This window comes from Bidens hawaiensis, unplaced genomic scaffold, assembly GCF_021521415.1.
Source record: "Bidens hawaiensis isolate Kalapana, Puna unplaced genomic scaffold, B.hawaiensis_p1.1 tig00037149_1, whole genome shotgun sequence".
NCBI classification, from domain to species: Eukaryota; Viridiplantae; Streptophyta; class Magnoliopsida; order Asterales; family Asteraceae; genus Bidens; species Bidens hawaiensis.
In genome coordinates, this window is record NW_027505457.1 from 66164 (window position 1) to 88293 (window position 22130).

Genomic DNA, 22130 nt, shown 5'->3' on the forward strand with positions numbered 1-22130 from the left:
TTAAAAAATATTCTCACCAAATTATTTATGTGAAATCCTATAAAATAGGATACACTAAAAATTATTATATGATTTTTTTTAAATATTATTTATAATTAAGAAACAATTTTATAGTTAAAAAAATAAGCGGGTCTTAGGTTTTACCAAATCCAGATAACTTTTAAACCGGGTTATAACATCTTATTTATTTGTGAAACCTTTTTATCATCAAACTCTAAGTATATTATAAATTTCATTACAATAAATAAAATTAAACCCCAAAAAGTATATAAAGATTAAAAACGAGTAACGTATAACAGCCCCCGTGATACAGGGGATAAAAACTAGTTACAATATATAGGAAAACAAAAGACATAAAAATAGAAAAAGATAAACGATAAGAAAACATAGTTAGACTACAATGGAAACTAAACAAAAGATAAACTTTAATAATAATAATAATAATAATAATAATAATAATAATAATACGACCGTATCACAAAGTGATAAGCATTTGTCATATACGGCTTTAATTGGGTGTGGGTAGTGATCATAATGAGCTTCATGGACGGTATGTAGTTGCTACAATATGGGATTCTCTTGTATAAATCTTTACCAAAAGGTAGCTAGGGTTTCACTGTTTCAGGGTATTTGAGGATAGCTCGCACTACCTCTAAACTTTCTTGACAAAGCATACTCTAGTGTATTTTCTTTCTTCTTCATTTTATGTATCGGCTATCTATAAATAAATAAAAGTTTAGCCCGCTTCCTTTTAACTTTTATTCTAGATTCGTCACTGTCCGTATACATTCTAGTATGTGGATTGTGGATGTACTTCAATCACTTGACAATGCAATTAATTATGTCCTTGTGAATTATATGTATTTAACCTAATAACTTGTTAGCTTGCACTTTCCAGAACAAACCTTTTGTTCTAAGTAATCAAAGAAAATTAAATAATCAATTATTTGTTTTAACTTAGGAAGTTTCTGTAAAGCTACATGTTTGAATTAATTATTATATTTAGGCAAGTCAAAATGCCATATGCAATAGTATATCATGTATTCACATGAGAAAAAAAGTAGGGTGCATAAAAAGAATCATAATTGATATAATTATTTTAAATATTTATTTATGTATTCTATATTTATTTATGTATGTATTTGTTACGTAAACAAATGAATACAACCTCATTTTGCTACCTTTATCACCAACTTGAATTAGCCAATAGTGGTGGAGTATCTTAGATTAATTTATATATATAGCTACTGGGATATTCCAGATGCAACTTGTCATTTTTTTACTGATCTAGCAACTAATAAAACCCAACTATATAGGATAACCTAATGGTAAAAGACGATCTTATACATCCTTGCAAGTTGCAATCGTAGATAACGCTGTATAGTGCAAGTCCACCATCTTATGCTCAGGAAAAAACTCACCGCCAAAGACCCACTATTGTAAAATTCGGCTGATATTAAATTCAAACCTGAGAGTCTGAGTGTCACCTTCAACTAAAATCTTCATTTTTTTCTTTTATACTAGTTGAGCTAAAGCGTATTATCTGAATACAACTTGTCATTGAAAATCCAAAACAAAAGTTTTCTTTAATTTTTTTAATTTATGAATTATGATAGAGGTATTATATTTAATACGACATAGTATACCTCGTAAACATGATTCTCTTATTTATTTTATCTTCATTATTATGTTTACGAGGAGAATATGATATTTGACTATTTATGTTTCCTATGAGATTTGATATTTTCATATTATTACTTAAGTTGTTTCTTTTTCATGTAACGTGGTGCGATTCATTAAAGCATTGGGTTACATATGGATGCGAAACATATCCAAATCAAAGGAAATTGTAGCCGATTACATGGGAAAATTGGAGAGCTTTCAATGTATCATGATAGTGGTGGTATTCCATTTTTGCTATTGTGTTGTAATTCAGCTGCTATAGACATGTTTTTTTTACTTGTGGACCCGATTAACATCTTGTTGTTTCGATTTGGTGATTAATGAAATTTTGTTACGTCGTTCAATTTTTATTTTATTTTTTACATGTATGATGCATGCTTTGAAAACACATGTATTAGAGCATATTGCTAGTTTGACACCGTGTTTTTACACATTATCTTTTTTACTTTACCTTTTATTTAGACTTCTCTAATTTACAAACCTTCCAGAGTTAAAAGTAGACATAGAAATGGACATTGAAAATATAATATGTACTTTTAAGCCTTTGAAACTTCATCTTTCTTGCTTCAATTATTTGTATTCGATATACGCCCTACTTGGTTATCTTCTCACTAAGGTTATTCATAGAGCTCATGTTAAGAGTCCTTATAATAAAAACAAACATTGATACTGTTGATATAAGATTTCGCTATCATATACCGCTGTTTAAGCTATATCTTTCATAAAAAAATCACCTTCATAATAAAAATGACACCTCTCTATGTGTACAACAACAATGACAAGTTGTATTCAACCCGGCACGTTGTTGCAGGGACGTGGCAAAAATTTGATCGATATCGATTAGATTAGTTACCATATCATTAAGATACCGAGACTCGCTAAGTTAGCAACCAAAACATCTTCTAATAATAATAATAAATATAAATATAAATATAAATATATATTAAATGACGACGATGATAATAATAATAATAATAATAGTAAAGTTGCCGGTGAAGTGGTAAGGGGGAGTTGGTGTTTCATACGCCTAATATTTGATTCATGCCCCCTCCCCCCAATTATATTGTTTCGACGACATTAGGTGATGATGAGAGATTGAAAGAGTATAATAAAGTGACGCTCACTGGTTGAATTTTTGAATTAAATAGATTTTATCTCACCGTACTGTCGTGTCTTCAGGCGAGCTTTCACAGGCATTGGCCTTATGTGAGGGTTTTCTCTGCATTGAAAGACGAGTTTATCCCGATGTGATGAATTTAATCAGTGGTCAATTTGGATGATTCGTTAGCCCTTCAAAATAACAACAATAATAAATAAAGAAATAATAAAATAATAATGGTGAAGGGAGACGTGTGTTCGATTCTTACTTGGGTCGGTTCAAAGGACTTCCGGGTGAATGGACGAATCAAAACTTTAACCCCGGGTTCGAACCATACACAGACGGAGTTAACGGATTCCTATCGGTTCCCACTCGTCAAGAGATACAGTCTCAAGACGGTCAAGGAGTCGACTTTAAACATAACCCCGAAATAAAAGGTTTACGCGTGAGATTATTTTCGTTCAAAACAAAATACATAATAATTGTGTGAAGCCAGCTGGGTAAGGTTTGTTAAATTGTAGTATAGCCTGGCAGTCGGTCTTCTTGAAGCTGCTATGTTCACAACTCCTTAAAACCAGTAGTAGTAAAATAATAAATACTTAAATACACTCTCTCTATATTATATATATATATATATATATATATATATATATGTTTCATCTTAATTGTCTTCCTCACTGCATCTATCTCTGATCTATTACAGTGGATGTTCTTTTGACCATCACCATTTTCACATCTCATTCATATATATTCTTATTATTATTATTATTATTCGATTTGACACTTGTATTTACAAACCCCACCATCTCACCACCACCACTTTTTCCAATCTCTATAAATCACATTCATTTCAACTCACATTGCTCTCAGATTCAAATCTACTTCTTCTTCCAATATTATTATTATTACTGCTTCATTTGTTTACAAATGGTTAATAATTAAGTAACTGTTACTTAGAACCTCATTCCAAACAATCAATTTGTATTCATACCTGCTGCTGCTGCTGCCTGCCGGAGTAAGTTTCCGGTGGTTGAATAAGCAATGGAAGAGACATTTGTTCCGTTTCAAGGGATTAAGAATGACTTAGATGGACGGCTTAGATGTTACAAGCAGGACTGGACTGGCGGCTTCCGTGCAGGTTTCCGGTATAAATGAGTTGTTGTTATTATTATTATTATTATTATTATTATTATTTTAATCTATTTTATTAACTAGTTGGTTTTCGGTTAACAGGTTCTGTTTATTCGGTTAGTTTGTTGAGTTTCGGTTCGGTTATTGACCAAAATGGAAACCGAAACAGAAGTATAATCTGTTAAACTATTTTATTAACCTGTCGGTTTTCGATTAACCAGTTCGGTTTATTCTGTTAGTTTGTCAGTTTCGGTTCGGTTATTGATCGAAACCAAAGAAGTCATTGGTTAATGAGTTAATCTATTTTAATAACCAATCGGTCTTCCGTTAGCTGGTTCGGTTTATTTGGTCAGTTTGTCGGTTTTTGGTTTGGTTATTGGCCTAAACCAAAACCGAAGTCATCGGTTAATATGGTTCATTAACCAGTGGATTTTTGGTTAAATGGTTGGGTTTATTCGGTTAGTTTGTCGGTTTTTGGTAAGGTTATTAACATAAACCGAAACCAAAGTCATAGGTTAATATATTTCATTAACTAATCAGTTTTTGGTTAACTGGTTCGATTTATTCGGCTATTTTGTCGCTTTTCGGTTTGGTTCGGTTAATAACCAAAACCAAACTTGGGCTAAAGTTTATTTTATAGAAATACATGAAACGGATGTATAAAAGCTAGAAATATATGAAAATATGAATGGTTCGATTCGGTTAATTTTGGTTAACCTGAGGGTACAAAAAAAACAATAACCGATTTTCAGTTAATTCGGTTATCCATTAATTTCAGTTCAGTTTTGTAGATTTTTGGTTCGGTTTCGAATAATGGTTTGGTTATTGCTCACCCGACACGTTTTGTTGGGGATGTGAAAGTCTGTTATACTAATATCTAATTTGCTCTTAACATTGTAGAATTTTGGCTCCAACAACATACATATTCTTCGCTTCCGCGATTCCAGTTATATCATTCGGAGAACAACTGGAACGAAATACTGGTATACAAAACATATTTGTTAATCATGTTATTAATGCTTTTATAAATTAAGTTGTTTGTTAACTTTGTTTGTATGGTTAATATGGTACTTGCAGAAGGAGCATTGACTGCGGTTCAAACATTGGCTTCTACTGCATTATGTGGAATCATTCATTCCATTATCGGAGGCCAACCGTTGTTGATTTTAGGCGTCGCTGAGCCTACTGTTCTTATGTATACATTCATGTATAACTTTGCGAAACAAAGACCCGAATTGGGTCATAATCTGTTTCTTGCTTGGACCGGATGGTAAGCGTCTTCTCTTTAATATTATTATTGGTGTTACACACACACCCATATAGATATATGTGTATATATACAAGTATGCAAAAATGATCTTGACAAAAAAGTTAAATATAACCGACATTTATCGTTGATTTGTTATGTACGTGTATTTTAAAGTAGTTTAGAGACTTATCAAAACATGATTGAAAGTTTTTTCTTTTTCTTTAAAAAAAACAGTTATTATTATTATTATTATTATTTATAGTATTAACACTTGTTTTATTGTGTAATGCATTCTTAATGTTTATAATTCATTGTATGTTAATATTTTGCTTCAAATTTCAGGGTATGTGTGTGGACTGCAGCCTTGTTGTTCTTGCTAGCAATACTAGGAGCATGTTCTATCATTAACCGGTTCACCCGTGTGGCTGGTGAACTCTTCGGTTTGCTCATTGCCATGCTCTTTATGCAACAAGCCATCAGAGTAAGTTTACTTATATGTAGTGTACACATTTATATCATAAGTTATATATAGATTCTGATACTGAGTTAATGTTATTCAGGGATTGGTCGATGAATTTCGCATACCAGAACGAGCTGATACAAGACTAATCGAGTTTATTCCTTCTTGGAGATTCGCTAATGGAATGTTTGCCCTCGTTTTGTCGTTTGGACTTTTGTTGACTGGATTGAAAAGCCGGAAAGCTAGATCATGGAGATATGGTTCTGGTATGTATGCAAATATTATTATATATTTCAATATTTTTGGATTTTTTTTCTACTATTTATAGTAGTGGTAATCATATAATCAGTTGTTTTGAGTGTAAGTAACTTAAATTATTATTATTATTAATAATTTATTAATATTTATTTTGTGTTGGCAGGTTGGATCAGAAGCCTTGTTGCAGATTACGGGGTGCCCTTAATGGTCCTCGTTTGGACAGCCGTGTCGTATGCACCCGCTTCAAGTGTTCCAAAAGGAATCCCAAGGCGTCTTTTTAGCCCGAACCCTTGGTCTCCCGGTGCATATGACAACTGGACCGTTGTCAAGGTACGGGGAGTGTTTGGATAGATGGTTTGGGACAGTGTTCGATTTTTCAAATCTATACTCATTATTTGAAATTATAAATGACAGGATATGCTTAATGTACCAATTCTCTTCATATTTGGAGCTTTCGTTCCCGCAACGATGATCGCAGTTTTGTACTACTTTGACCACAGCGTCGCGTCTCAACTCGCTCAACAGAAAGAGTTTAATTTGCGAAAGCCGCCATCTTTCCATTATGACTTACTTCTTTTAGGATTCCTGGTACTTATTAACTTCTTAAATATACATATATTATGCATTAGACCTATTACCTAACACTCACTTATCTAATGTTTGCAGACGTTACTGTGCGGTCTACTCGGTATCCCACCGTCTAACGGTGTCATTCCACAATCTCCTATGCATACCAAGAGTCTTGCTACTCTCAAACACCAGGTAAAAACCGTTGAAACGGTTAAAACTGTTACCGACCCCCCCCCCCCCCCAACATCCCTTCTAATTTCAAAAGTATGCAGAAATCTTATATTTAAAGGTGGCAAATGGGTTGGGTCGAACGGGTCATGGGTCAGTTGAAAAAAGGGTTGTTTTGGTTTGGGTCGGAACAAGTTTCCGCTTTTTTTTTTTGAATGAGGATTTTAGTTTTTTTAGATTTTTTGTTTTTTATTTATAATTTGAGTTATATTAATGAGAATAATGCAGTTGCTAAGGAACCGGCTCGTGGAGACTGCACGCGAAAGTATGAAAATGCACTCGAGCTTAGGTCAACTATACGGAAACATGCAAGAAGCATATCATCAGATGCAAACTCCATTAGTCCACCAAGGACCATCGGACCGTGGGCTGAAAGAGCTAAAAGAATCAACGGTTCAGCTAGCTTCAAGCATGGGGAACATCGATGCACCAGTGGACGAGACTGTGTTCGACGTCGAGAAAGAAATCGATGATTTGTTACCCGTTGAAGTCAAAGAGCAACGCGTCAGTAACCTGCTTCAGTCGTGTATGGTTGGCGGTTGCGTTGCAGCAATGCCGGCTTTAAAACTGATCCCAACTTCGGTTCTTTGGGGTTATTTTGCGTTCATGGCGATTGAAAGCTTACCCGGAAACCAGTTTTGGGAAAGGATATTACTTTTGTTCACTGCACCAAGCCGACGGTTCAAGTAATGATTTAGATTAAAATGACTTATAATATTATTACTTGTTCATTATTGATGATTATATCATATATTCATATATATCACATACATGTCCCTAAACACTTAATGTTGCGTGTGCAGAGTTCTTGAGGATTACCATGCAACATTCGTTGAAACTGTTCCATTCAAGATGATTGCGACATTTACGTTATTCCAAACGACGTATTTGTTAATCTGCTTTGGAATTACGTGGATTCCAATCGCTGGACTTTTGTTCCCGTTGATGATCATGCTGTTAGTTCCGGTTCGACAATATATTTTGCCTAAGTTTTTCAAAGGTGTGCATCTTCAGGATCTGGATGCAGCTGAGTATGAAGAGGCACCAGCGATACCTTTCAATTATCCTCAGGTAAGCCGTAAACACTAAACCGCCTTCGAGGGGTGTAAACGAACCGAGCCCGAGCTCATTAAGGGTCAATCTCGGCTTGTTTAGAGCTCTATCGCTAAAGCTCGAGCTCGGGTCGTTTAAAGCTCTGTCTCTAGAGTTCGAGCCCGGCTCATTTTATTTTTTATTATTTATTTACATGTATATCAAAATTTTAAATTTTTTTATGTATAATATAATATATATTACTTAATTATTTTTATATAGTTTTACACATAATGATAGTTATTACATAAATATATTAAATAGATATTTATATAAATAAAAAATTACTTAATTATATTTATAATTTTATATAGTTTTACACATAGTGATAGTTATTATATAAATATATTAAATAGATATTTGTATAAATAAAAAGCTTGTTTAGGCTCGTAAGTCAGCTAGAGCTCGATATGTGAAGCTCGGAAAAATAAAAAAATAACTTTTCGTTGTTGAATTAGGAGGGAGAATTCGGCGCAAGAACTTCAACCGCCGACGTGGGAGAAGTGCTAGACGAAGTGATCACGAGAAGCCGGGGAGAAATCCGACGAACATGCAGCTCAAAAATGACGAGCACCACCGTGACACCATCAAGAGACAGCAAAAGTCCACGGATATCGATGACTGCATACAGTCCTCGGGTTAATGAGCTGCGAGCATTGCATAGTCCTCGATCGGCTGCACGAGAACCGTTTAGCCCGGTCGCACCATCTTCGTTGGGAAAAAGTCCCCGCAAATAAACCCGAGTTTACATGTGTTGTGTGACATTAAGCCTGCAACTTATTATTTGTGTTTTGTTGTTGTAGCAGGATAACCTGTGTTGGTTTCTTGTAATTAGTAATGTATATTTAACGTTTGCAGACTGCTTAGAATAAATCAAAATATTACTTTCAAGTAAACCAAACTTATTATTAAATCGGTCATTTTACCGGGTCGGATCACTTTATAAATAATTTAAAACAAAGTACAAAACTTCCTATCTTTTATAGTGATTTTACAATGTTGATAACATATGAAGTATTGAATAAACAAAATATAGTATGAAAATAATCTATAAAAGAACATATAAAAATAACATGTGTATGTATATTCATATATATTGAAATTATGGTACAAATACCTTCAATATGTTCCAGCTAGTTAACTACTTGTCGCTCATGAGCTATCAAGATCGAGATCGAAAAGCTTGAATTGAGTTGAGGTTGAGCAAATCGAGGCTTGAGCATAAAAATAAGCTTGTTTTTAGAGTTTGAGTAATCCGTATACTATTTTTATGAATTTTATTTGGAAACTAGATTTTATTAATCGCACGTTTTTTAGGTTGTCTGATAATAATCTCACCTCATAAATTTTTTGTCACCCGTACCACGTTTCACACTATTTGTTTTAATTTGGCCCCGTTTAAAGAAAAAAAAACTTAACTCCGTTAAGTTTTCCGAATTTCAAACGGATGTTTTTGGGCTTTTGATAAGAAAGTAAACATGACATATAATTTATCTCGTAACGGTGCTTCTAACGGCAGGACGAAAATATGTTGAAAGTCGGACTGCCACAAAATAGTTATTAAGTCGGGGTTAACGTCAACCAATGAGTCAAAGTTAGGATTATTAAAACCAATATCCCTTGATACTCATTTTTTTCTGACCACACAAGTGTAGCTGTGTATATATATATATATAGGGGTTATACTAAAAAGAAGTAGTTTCCTAGGAAGACTAAGACTAAATCATAGCCATTGGATCATGTTAATCATATGGTTGAGATTTAAAATTACAAACAACCGACATAATTTACTAGAATTGTTCTTTCACCATATGTTGTAATGTCACTTGTCAAAAATCTATTGGTTCTTACCATTCTTAGGAAACTCTTTCTTTTTATTTGAACTCTTTTCTATATATATATATATATATATATATATTATGTGTATGCTTATGTCCACATGGACCATATATATGTGAAAAAACAAATACTTGGCAACAAAAGCATCATATTATGTATAGGAGAATATTCATGCACCGTATAACCTTATACTTTATAACTCACAACACACTTTTTATACGACCATTTGACTCTCATTGCATAAACGGATAATAACAAAATGCAAAATCGACAACGACAAAACAATCACTAATACAACAGTGTATAAAGCAAAATACGCGGTTCACAAATCGCCTCCTACAATCATAGACCGTAACGTATGTGAAGGGGTATGCACCCGCCTTAACATTGAGCGGGGCGGGTCAACCCACAAGATATAGACAAGAGGCTTGAAATCAGGATGTCATGAAGACACAAAGCCAAAACCTATGCGCGTGACGCATATCACATGTGCTCACGCATATCACATGTGCTCACGCATCACATGTGCTCACGCATATCACATCTGCGCGTGGCGCATCACATATGCTTGCGCATCACATGCTCACCCATATCACATCTGCGCATGAAACATCTGCGCGTGAGAATAAAGAGAAGACCTTGCGCATCCCCGGGATAGGCGCATAAAGGACAAAACAACAAATGAGAATAGTCTAATCCAAATCAGGATAAGGACAACCATGATTGTACTCACCAGACAACCTTCCAGAAGGTATCTTTTAAGGTATAAAGAATGTGCTGATGTTGACAGCTGCCAATGAAGGGTGGACAACTCAGCAAAACCCATGTGCCACCACGAGATGGCACATGGGTCAGGTAAAATACCTTGGTCAGAGAATAATCAATGAAAAAGCACCAGGTGTCCCAAGTACACGTGGCGCGCGGCAGTAGGAGGAGGCCAAAAAGGCCCTAATTGGGTCTGAGCCCAATCATTGGAAACCCTAATACTATAAATACCACACCACCTCCACAGTTGGTGGCAAGCAAGAAATACATTCTGAATCCTTTACTCATTTTCACATTCTTATCTTCTGCAATATCTTATTCTCACACCGGAGGGTTACCCCAAAGAGGACCTCTCTGTCCCTTTCTGAGGGGTAAGCTCAAGGTGCTGTTCATTTTGTAGATGGAAGAACTCGTATCTCGGAAAACCATCGGTGATATAGCACACTCATACCCGAGGAACGTAGATCGAATACAAGTAAGTCGATCCACGCTTCTTCATTGGCGCCATCACCTGTTACAATGGCAACAAAACCACTATTTCATCAGTTCTCTTTGAAATTCTTCACCATGGTTTCAAGTGTTCGAAACAATGATCAAGTTCTGGAGGATAATGAGCTAGAGGATGTTAATGAAGGACATCAGGTTCTGAGGGCGCCGCGTGATACTGCACGCACCACCAGTAACCACCCCTTCAACACAACACCTCATAGCCAGACTGAAACTCCTCCAGACGATCTCACGTTCCAAAATCTGACCGGTGCAAAACAAAAAGGACCAATGGGTCCGGAAGTTGAAACCAATGACCCTAAAGAATGGCTCAGAAACGAGCAACGGCGTTTAATGGACAAATACAATGAGCTGGTAAAACACAAAAAGTTAGCCGACTTAACACAAAGGCTCGCATTTGATAAACAAACCATTCAGGGAACAACAAAAAAGGCGCGCGTGCCGGAAGACGGTCATTTTATTCACACCGAACACGCTGATATTAGTGATGAAGAAGAGGTGTACAGCATGAGGAAGACGCGAGACACTCATGCAGGAGGTTCACAGCTTCGCGCACACATGAACATAGCACCTAGAGCCAAAGCTGATATGGATCTATACACACCATACAACCCACAAGCGAAAGAGCAAGTGGACGTAACCACACCATATAGGCCAGCCATCTTGGTAAAACATTCAAAATTCACTGAGCGCATTGCGAAGGCTCCCATTCAACACAAAACCAAGATGCCAAGTGGTTTAGGCAAGTACGATGGTACAACAGATCCAGATGATTTCTTACAAGGTTTTTACAACACTGGAAACCTAGAAAGCTGGACGATGCCAACATGGTGTCACATGTTTGCTCGCTGCCTCACGGGCGCAGCGCGTGTCTGGTTCGAAAGCTTGCCGACAGGACAAATCGATGGGTTCGAAGAGCTATTGGAAAAGTTCCAGGCTCACTTTGTACAGCAGCGCAGACACACGCGCGACCCCGATGACATCATGCACTGCGTGCGCAGGAATGATGAAACCATTGAGGACTACATAACTCGTTTCAATCAGGAATCTCTTGCAATTGGAGGCATCACTGAACAACTCTTGCGCGTTGCCTTTATACAAGGTGCGCGCAGTGATCAACTCCGCAGAGCTCTCGTGAGCAGAGAAGGCATGCCAACCACTTGGGCTAAGCTTATGGAAGCATCGCGAGTCTTCGCGCGAAATGAAAAACAAATTGCCCAAGACAGAGCAAGAGACAGAGGGCATCAAACAGAAGCACCACGCAACAATGAAAGGAGGGGCAAACAAAACTCCGTATGGTCCAGGTTGCAACAAACCAATTATTCTCCCCCAGAAAAGCAAGCGCAACAAAGTTCACCCCAGCCCCAAAAAGACATTCTTAATCGCGGAGAGGGTGACAAGAAGGAAGGCGGCAGAGAGCCTAATAGACCTCTACCAAGAATATGGACTCCCCTCACCAAAACGCCTTCGCAAGTGTTAAGCACAGAGAATGTCCAGTTTAAAAGCCCCAGGCCATTACTCCATAAGGGACCACCAAACAGTGGCAAATATTGTGAGTTTCACAAATCCACAGGGCACAACACCGATGCATGCCACCATTTGAAAGATGCGATCGAAAAAGATGTAAAATCAGGCAGGTTGGCTCACCTAGTAAAAAACCCAAGACCAGAGAACGAGCAACCAGACGGAGCCTCAGCCAGTAAAAAATTCAAAAGAATCTGTGTAGCTGAAGGAGGAAGGCAAGGGCAAAGATCGAGGAAGAGAAGCGCGCAAATCCAAGGGGATTGGCGCGAGCAACAAGTAATCTTTCCAAGAATCAGAGGAGGACCGTCTATCAGCAGTCCTCTAGTCATCACTGCACACATCGCTCATTATGAGGTGTCAAGAGTCCTGGTGGACACCGGTAGTGAGTCAGACATCATGTATGAGCAATGTTTCAGGATGTTGGATCCAGAAGACCAAGCAAGGCTCGAAGTTGTGAGTGCACCAATCTTAGGTGTCTCAAACGAAATTATTCACCCCCTAGGTCAGATACAATTCGAACTAACTATGGGGGATGAGAAGCACAAGCGAGCTGAAATTGTCAACTTTCTGGTATTGCCCACTACTTCATGCCATAGTATGATCTTGGGTAGAGGAACGATTGCCCAATTCAACGCCATACCGTCACCAGCGCATGGCGCATTGGGGTTCCCAACACCAACAGGAGTAACATTTGTGTATCGAGATCATTTATGCGCAGTAACAAGTATACATCGAGAAGGGAGAATGAAGCTTCTAATGGCAAACAACGCGCCAGAGAAATGGATTCTCAACCCAAAATTCCCAGAACAAACAATCACAATCGGAGCTACGATATCAGATGACACAAGGGTGAGAATGAAAAGATTGCTCACAACGTATACGTCAGTCTTCGCGTGGCAACATTCTGATATGACTGGGGTTCCGCGAGACCTGGCTCAGCACTCTCTCAACACATTCAAGTCTGTAGAGCCAATTGCTCAAAAGAAAAGAGTCATGGGAGACGAGAAGGCAAAGGCCATGAATGAGCAAGTAGAAGATCTACTGCGCGCGAATATCATTCGCCCAATACGATACCAAACATGGGTAGCCAATCATGTGATGGTAAAGAAGAGCAATGGGTCATGGAGAATGTGCATTGATTTCAAAGACCTCAACAAAGCGTGTCCAAAAGATTGTTACCCCCTCCCAAACATTGACGCGAAGGTGGACTCTGTGGCGCCATTTAAGCTCAAATGTTTCCTGGATGCCTATAAGGGCTATCACCAAATTCAAATGGCACCGCAGGACGAAGACAAGACTGCTTTCAGAACTGACAAGGGTGTTTTCTGTTACACAAAAATGCCATTTGGTTTGAAGAATGCAGGAGCCACTTACCAAAGACTCATGGATACAATTTTCAACGAGCAGATTGGGAAAAACTTAGAAGTCTACGTGGATGATTTGGTGATTAAAAGCAGGGAGGAAAAACAAATGCTCAAAGACATCGACGAAACCCTTCGGCGTCTAAAGGAAGTAAACATGAAGCTCAACCCGAGCAAATGCACATTCGGCGTGGAAGAAGGGAAATTTCTCGGTGTAATGGTTACTAAGGATGGTTTCAAGGTGAACCCAGAGAAGGCGGAGGCTATCCTCAGCATGCCCTCACCATCCACCATGAAGGAAGTTCAGAAGTTGAATGGTAGATTGGTATCAATTAACAGGTTCCTAGCAAACCATGCAAGCAAATCTACTCCATTCATTAACACATTGAGAAATTGCTTAAAGAAAAGCCAATTCAAGTGGACGCCTGAGGCCGAGCAAGCTTTCAGTGATATAAAAGAATGTCTGATAAATCTGCCTGCGCTCACAGCTCCACTACTTAGTGAAACTTTAACATTATACCTGTCAGCAGGAGAACGCGCCATTGGCGCAGTATTGTTGGTGGATCGCAAGGGAATCCAAACACCAATTTATTATGTAAGTCGGGTGCTGACAGATCCTGAGACGCGCTACACCATCATAGAAAAGTTAGTTTTATCACTAACGCATGCGTCGCGCAAGCTTCACAGATATTTCAATGGTCATCCTATTGAAGTCCTGACTGATTACAACATCCAGCAAGTCTTGCGGCGTCCCGCGCTCTCAGGAAGGCTGACAAAATGGGCGCTGGAATTAGGGGAGCACACGATCACCTATAAGCCTCGTCCAGCAATCAAGGGACAAGTCTTAGCTGATTTCATCGCAGAACTCCCTGAAGGAAAAGTTGAAGAGGCTCAGCGCGAAGTGGACCCTCCGCAAGCCAATAATGAAGAAAACGTTTGGAGATTATTCACTGATGGAGCTTCAAACAACGAAGGGTCCGGCGCAGGCCTCAAACTGGTGGATCCAGAAAATCATGAATACACCTACGCAATCAGGTTGGATTTCAAGAGCACCAACAATGAAGCTGAGTATGAAGCCCTGCTGGCTGGTTTGCGCATCGCGCACAAGTTCGGAGTTAAAAAGCTAGAGGCTCATGTAGATTCATACCTGGTAGCAGCACAAGTCAATGGCCTTTATGATGCCAAGGAGAACACCATGCCTCTGTATCTAGAGCAGGCGAAGAAACTCACTGAACAATTTGACTTTTTCAGAATCATACACATTCCGCGCAGTGAAAATAAGTCCGCCGACGCGCTAAGCAAAATGGCATCAACCAGCTTCGATCATTTTGGCAAAGATGTCAGGGTGGAAGTAATGAGCAACCCGTCAGTGGGAGCGAAGTCTGTCCTTGTAATTCATACAACACCTTCATCATGGATAACTCCAATAATGGAATTCTTGAAGGAGGGAAAGGTACCAGACGATCGCGCGCAGGCGAGGAAGATAAGACATAAGTCGCAGAACTACGAACTGCTTGATGGTACGTTATATCGACGCTCTTATCTTGGACCGCTCATGAAATGCCTAGACGCTGAAGAAGCAAGCTATGTGATCAGAGAGATACACGAAGGAATCTGTGGAATACATGCTGGCCCGCGCATGGTGGTTGCCAAGGCAATGAACGCAGGTTACTATTGGCCAGGCATGTACTTGGACGCGTTAAAAGAAATCCAAAAATGCAAAGGCGTGTCAGAGCTATGCGCCAAACACCATGCGGCCAAAAAACAACTTGATTCCGGTGACCTCTGCATGGCCTTTCCACAAGTGGGCAATCGATATTGTGGGTCCCTTACCGCAAGCGCCAGGGCGAGTAAAGTTTTTGGTAGTGGCAGTAGACTATTTCAAAAAATGGGTTGAAGCCAAGCCACTGGCAAAAATCACAGCTGAGGCAATGAAGCAGTTTATTTGGAGCCACATCGTATGCCGTTTTGGCCTGCCCATGGAAATCGTGAGCGACAATGGCAAACAATTCACTGACAGGAAGATATCCAGTTGGCTCAAGGAATTGCGCATCAACCAGGTCTTCACTTCAGTATACCACCCTCAAGGGAATGGCCAAGTGGAACGCGCGAACCAAAGCTTGCTAAATGGGCTGAAGAAAAGGTTTGAGTGAGAGTCCCATGCATGGGTTGAGGAGTTACCTTATGTCCTGTGGGCGCACAAGACATTAAGCAAAACCAGCAATGGCGAGTCCCCGTTCAGCCTAACATATGGAACGGAGGCTATGATTCCAGCAGAAATTGGATGCCCATCCTATAGAGTGCTCATGATGAGTAAGACAAATAATGAGCAAGAAAGAAGGTTGGATCTCAATTTACTTGAAGGGCGCAGAGAGGCGGCTATCATCAGTGAAGCCAAATACAAGAAAAAACTAGAAAAATATTACAATCAGCGCGTGAAAGAATGCCCTTCAAGAAGAATGATTTTGTCCTTCGAAACAATGAAGCTAGTCGCGCAATACCCCCGGGAAAGATGTCTCCCAACTGGGAGGGACCTTATCAAATCTCGGAAGAATTGGGAAAAGGCGCATACGCTTTAAAAGATTTAAATGGAAAGAAGATCCCGCGCACATGGAACGCAACACAACTTAGAAAATGTTTCATGTAAAAGTTGTCAAGTTTGTAATAAAGGCTTTTTAAGCCATTATGAATAATGATACGCGCTATTTTCTCTTAATATGCGTTTTATTACCTTTTGCATACATGTTTCACACTTCCCTTTATTAATTTTGAGCAATATGACAACATTGTATTGACGTCAAACTAAAAATAAAACGAAGTAAAACATACATGCGCGAGCTTCAAGCTCAAACGCGTTAACGAGTTTTAACTCTAAAACGTCAGGGCCTTAGCCCAATAATATGAGCCTTAGCTCAGGGCCTTAGCCCAATAATATAAGCCTTAGCTCAAATTACTCATAGCATCCATCATACGTATTGCGCAGCTGGACCATAAAAATACCTAAGCACAACTAAGGCAAAAGCACATGTCAAAGCATAGTTGTTAAGGTCTCAGGTCGGGGCCGCGCATGGGGTTATAATGGATATAAGCAGAGTAACACACTAACACGTAAAGGCTAAAAAACTCATTCATAATTCCCTATAATAAATGCACGATAACGTCGCGCAAAAGAGGAACAATGAAATGCTAAGGCACGTGTCAGCATATTCAGAATATTGCAAAATAACTTAAAATATGACAACTGTTAAGGATTAAATAAAATAATTTCCTTACAGCCTTGTCCAAGTTTCAATGAGTAAGCATACCTTATATTCAACGAGCACAAACATGCAATATAAAGAGACGAATTGGGAATGCGCAAGATGCGAATAAGGGAAAAACAAAATTTCATTCCATAAACATAGAAGTTTACAAATTTACAAATGATGAGGTAAAAACTACAAAAAAAAAAAAGAAAAACAAGAAGGGCTTTTCAAGTCTCTATATCAATATCAGCCTCTTCATCGTCCTCATTATTACTGCCTCCCTCAGCATCTGGCGCAGCCCGCTCCTCATCTCCAAACTTACCATAATCAAGCTGTTCGTCTTGAATATAGTCGTCTTCTATTATGATAGCGTCAGGAGTAGGTCCTTTGGCCACGCCAGAGCCGCTAGCAGAGGTAGCGTTGCCCGCGCCATCATCATTGCCACCAGTCCCTTCACATTCATCAAGTAATTTCTTTAAAGCGCCAAGATCGGGCTGGTCAGCAAGCGCGCTATCTGCAAAGTCACAAGGAAAAGTATGAGTACAAAAGATTATGAAAATAAGTCAAGTAAACTCATTAAGGTTAAAATACCTGCTCAAGGATGGGAATTGGAGTATTCAGGTACTTCTCCCCCACCTCAGCCATGTCAGCGCAGACAACGTCGAGCTGATAAGGATAGTCGGATGGATTCTTCTTTAGCATGCCATATTCATAGCCATCCTTAAACCCTTCAGCTCGACCCACCAAGCGCGACGCTGCATTACAATCCATCACAAGGGTCTGAAACTCATCTGAGTATTTCATCACATAAGCGCAACGAGTCACACCCTGTTAAATCAGCCATTGACGGTCCTGCGTGAGGGAAGAAACAGACGTCTCAAGAGCAGGGATCTGAGAGTTTAACAACTCAACAGTTTCCTTGGCTTGTTTTAGCTTTTCTTTGTCAGACGCCGCTGCCGCCAAGGCTTCATTCTTTTCCGCTCGCGCAGCATCGAGCTCTTTCTTTAGGCGCGCAACCTCACTCTCCAATAAGGATTTGTCAGTATTAACCTGCGCAATAGTTTGGTCACGCGCCTCTGCTTCCAACTCCGGGTCACGCGCTCGACGCGCGTACTTGGCCGCGTCTGCCTCTGCCGCTTGCAGCTTCTCCCGCGCAGCTTGCAGCTCAAGCTCGCGCTTCACAAAAGCAGCGTTGGCACTTGCCCGGGCATCAGAAAGATTCCAAGCAGAAATCTTAGCCTTTTGCTTGGCCTCCGCAAGGGCATCACGTACCTTTATATAATCATTGCGAAGCTCTTGGGAGGCAGCAAAGAACGCAGACCCAGCAAAAATGTGGTCATTAAGCAAGTCCACACGAGCGCGGTCCTCTTGAAACCTCCTTTCAGCCGGAGGAACAGAGTGAGCCCAGAAGTCTTCACATACGCCCATGGATTGAAATGAGCTATCTTCAGTAATATTCCAGCTCGGGCGGTATATGTGATCGGCTTCTTGCAAACACAAAGCAACACAAAGAAACGTTTTAGTTATCTAAACACTAATTCGGAAGTCTGCACAGCGGAGCAAAACAAACTTATACATGAGGAGAATCGGCGGAAAGATTAGCGCCAGTTGATGAGCTCCTGCCTGCCCCACGAGAAGAAGGCTGCGCCACGAAATCTCGTGGCGCTATAGGGCTTGCGCGGCCACCATCAGAACCTTCAGAATTAACCTCCTCATCATCCTCTACAACAGGTCTCTTCTCCTGCGACTGGGAAGAATCAAAAATAGTCTCACGAGGAGGGCTGCGCGCAGGAGGAGGTGAGGGAGGTCTTGACGCTGTTAGAGTAGCGCGAAAAATAGTCTCCTGCTCCTTAGTGATCCCAATGAGGGGAGATTCAGTATTTGTGGGAGCAGGAGCAGAACTAGCGGCGCCAGCGCTAGTGGTACCACCAGCAGCTTGTGTGCTAGCTATAATGCCTATGAAAAAACCAACAAGGAGAAGTGATTCATGACTTGAACTAAAGGAAAAAATCAGACAATCAAAGCGCAATAAATACCTTGGCGCACCGCAGTCCGCGAATTAAGCATCGCCATGAAGTCCATTTTCCCCCTTTTTGAGGGCAAAGCAGAGGACTTCAAGACAACCTTCGGCATAGCCTGGGCACCTTGCTGCGCCTGAGGTTGAGCCACCAACGTTGTCGGCTCTACAAACATTTGAGTGAACAAAGCTTTATTAATAACTATCAGAATCACGCTCATAAAACCACAAAATATAAACAAAGTATACCTGTTGGAGAAGACGGAGCAGCAGGCGCAGCGCCGCTTCCCTTGTCCGCCGCGCGAAGAGATGAGGTGGTGGCACCATACCTCGTGTGGACGGGGGGACTGCCCACACCTCGAGGCAAAGAAGACGAGGAAAACTTGGATGTAAAACCCTTGGTTTCTCAAGTCCTTTCGCTTGAGTAGGAGGAAGATCCTGGGCAACAGAGGCATCACCTTTTTTCTGTTTTTTACTGGCCCCTGCGCCAGTTTTGCCTTTAGCCTTGCGTTTGAGTTGCGGCACTTCAGCTTCTTCCTCCTCCACTTCCTCTTCCACAAGCTCCAACTCATAATTCTCGAGCGCATCTACAATACGCGCAACAGAAATGGTAAAACAAAACGCAGGTATTCTAAGAGCCTAAGCACAAATACAAAGGCTTACCAGGCGCATCGCTGTCAAAACAAAATTCTAAATCGACAGGGATGAACATATCATCGAAGCGATCAGGGAAAGCAACTTCCCCAGCGCTCAGCGCGACAGAGCCACCCTCCATATGCTCGTCATAGGCGGCGTGGATGTATTCCTTGATTTCTGCATAAAACAAGACAAATGATATCAGCAAAACGAATTATACTCGCGCAAAATTAACGCAATGAACAAACAACCCACCTGAGCCATCAACTTGGATGACAGGCTCAGTCCCGCTGTCAATCCACCTCTTGCTCATGCCAACCCCCACCAACGCTTCCTCGCAAATTTTCCTGGCGGGGGATGGTTCAGCAGATAACTTCTTAACCCACGCGCCCGTTGGGTTCCTAAGGACATTATCATCCGCGGGCGCAGAAGTGATCGCGCGCATAGTCATGCGAATTGGGATAACACCAGCCTTGATGAAAAAGAATTTTTCAGCCCAGTCATGAAGGCTTTTGAAAGAAACAGTGCAGCACTTAACCTTCTGACTGCGCGGTGTGAATGAGAACCAAGAATCTTGGATCTTTGGCTTATAAAAATATTGAAAGCGCCGAGGGGTGGGCTCCTCGCGCTGAGCTTTGCACATGAACTCAAAATGAGTCATGCGCACTAATCCACAGGGATGGACTTGGGATATGTGAATCCCATAAAACTGAAGGAGCGCACCTATAAACCTTGTCATCGGAAGACGAATGTTACAGTGAGTAAAAAAATGAGAATATAGAGAGATGTAGCCGGCAGGAGGATCTGCCGCCGTCTGCCCGGCTGCCGGAAGCAGACAACCATACTCAGGGAGAAAACCCTGAGAAGCAAGGAGACTATCAAAATCAGATTGTTTCAGCTTACAGGGAATCTCATCCCATCTCTTCACTGCCTTGTTTTTCCCTCCCTCCTCCGACGAGGCCTCGGCAACCCGTTTACCCTTGCCGGTCTTCTTAAAAGTAGACATAACCACTGATTATACACGGCGTTTACTAGGAGAAATTGTGATGTCTGGGTTATCAGACATACAATTGCAAATTGAACAAGTATGGTCACTGTAAGGACGGAATTCAGGGACAAAGACGAAGGCTCTTAGTCGGATTGTAAACTGAAGAGGCAAGAACTCTGAAAATGACAATGGAGATGAAGAAAAAACCATTCAAAAGGTTTGGTTTTATAGGCCCAGGGGAGAGAGAGGAAAAAGTAATAATCAGATCTACGCTCACGCGCCCCCACTCGCAGGCGTAGGCCAACATAAGCGCGACACGTGTTCCTGACACTGTATGAGGAGACGTGAAAGGCAACTGTAGCACCTCGAGCACGCGAAGGGTCTGACACATAACGTCTCCATCTCTGATGCATGTCAGCATCAACCAACCACGTGCATTGACGATTCGTTTTAACCAAAGGGATAGAATTTCGCGCAACACACATATGAGAAATGAAAAATAAAAGACAGACCCTGTTAAAGAGCAAACTATTAAGTCTAATATCTATCTTACCTCGCTCGCGCGAGACAAGACACACATTAGACTGGGGGGGCTTGAAGGGGTATGCACCCGCCTTAACATCGAGCGGGGCGGGTCAACCCACAAGATATAGACAAGAGGCTTGAAATCAGGATGTCATGAAGACATAAAGCCAAAACCTATGCGCGTGACGCATATCACATATGCTCACGCATCACATATGCTCACGCATATCACATATGCTCACGCATCACATGTGCTCACGCATCTCATGTGCTCACGCATATCACATCTGCGCATGGCGCATATCACATATGCTTGCGCATCACATGCTCATGCATATCACATCTGCGCATGAAACATCTGCGCGTGAGAATAAAGAGAAGACCTTGCGCATCCCCGGGATAGGCGCATAAAGGACAAAACAACAAATGAGAATAGTCTAATTCAAATCAGGATAAGGACAACCATGATTGTACTCACCAGACAACCTTCCAGAAGGTATCTTTTAAGGAATAAAGAATGTGCTGATGTTGACAGCTGCCAATGAAGGGTGGACAACTCAGCAAAACCCATGTGCCACCACGTGATGGCACATGGGTCAGGTAAAATACCTTGGTCAGAGAATAATCAATGAAAAAGCACCAGGTGTCCCAAGTACACGTGGTGCGCGGCAGTAGGAGGAGGTCAAAAAGGCCCTAATTGGGTCTGAGCCCAATCATTGGAAACCCTAATACTATAAATACCACACCACCTCCACAGTTGGTGGCAAGCAAGAAATACATTCTGAATCCTTTACTCATTTTCACATTCTTATCTTCTGCAATATCTTATTCTCACACCGGAGGGTTACCCCAAAGAGGACCTCTCTGTCCCTTTCTGAGGGGTAAGCTCACGGTGCTGTTCATTTTGTAGGTGAAAGAACTCGTATCTCGGAAAACCATCGGTGATATAGCAC

The 22130-nt window shown here is 40.6% G+C and overlaps 1 protein-coding gene across 1 annotated transcript; it reads left to right on the forward strand.

The window, feature by feature from the left end:
* Positions 1-3739: 3739 nt before the first annotated feature.
* LOC143613308 (boron transporter 1-like) lies at positions 3740-8671 on the forward strand. The gene is made up of 11 exons (XM_077087050.1): positions 3740-3927; positions 4814-4896; positions 4991-5183; positions 5505-5643; positions 5723-5888; positions 6044-6210; positions 6295-6468; positions 6547-6642; positions 6907-7364; positions 7482-7749; positions 8229-8671. Exons 1-11 carry the CDS (start codon positions 3824-3826, stop codon positions 8505-8507), a joined length of 2127 nt encoding a protein of 708 aa, XP_076943165.1. The 5' UTR covers positions 3740-3823; the 3' UTR covers positions 8508-8671.
* Positions 8672-22130: the final 13459 nt, after the last annotated feature.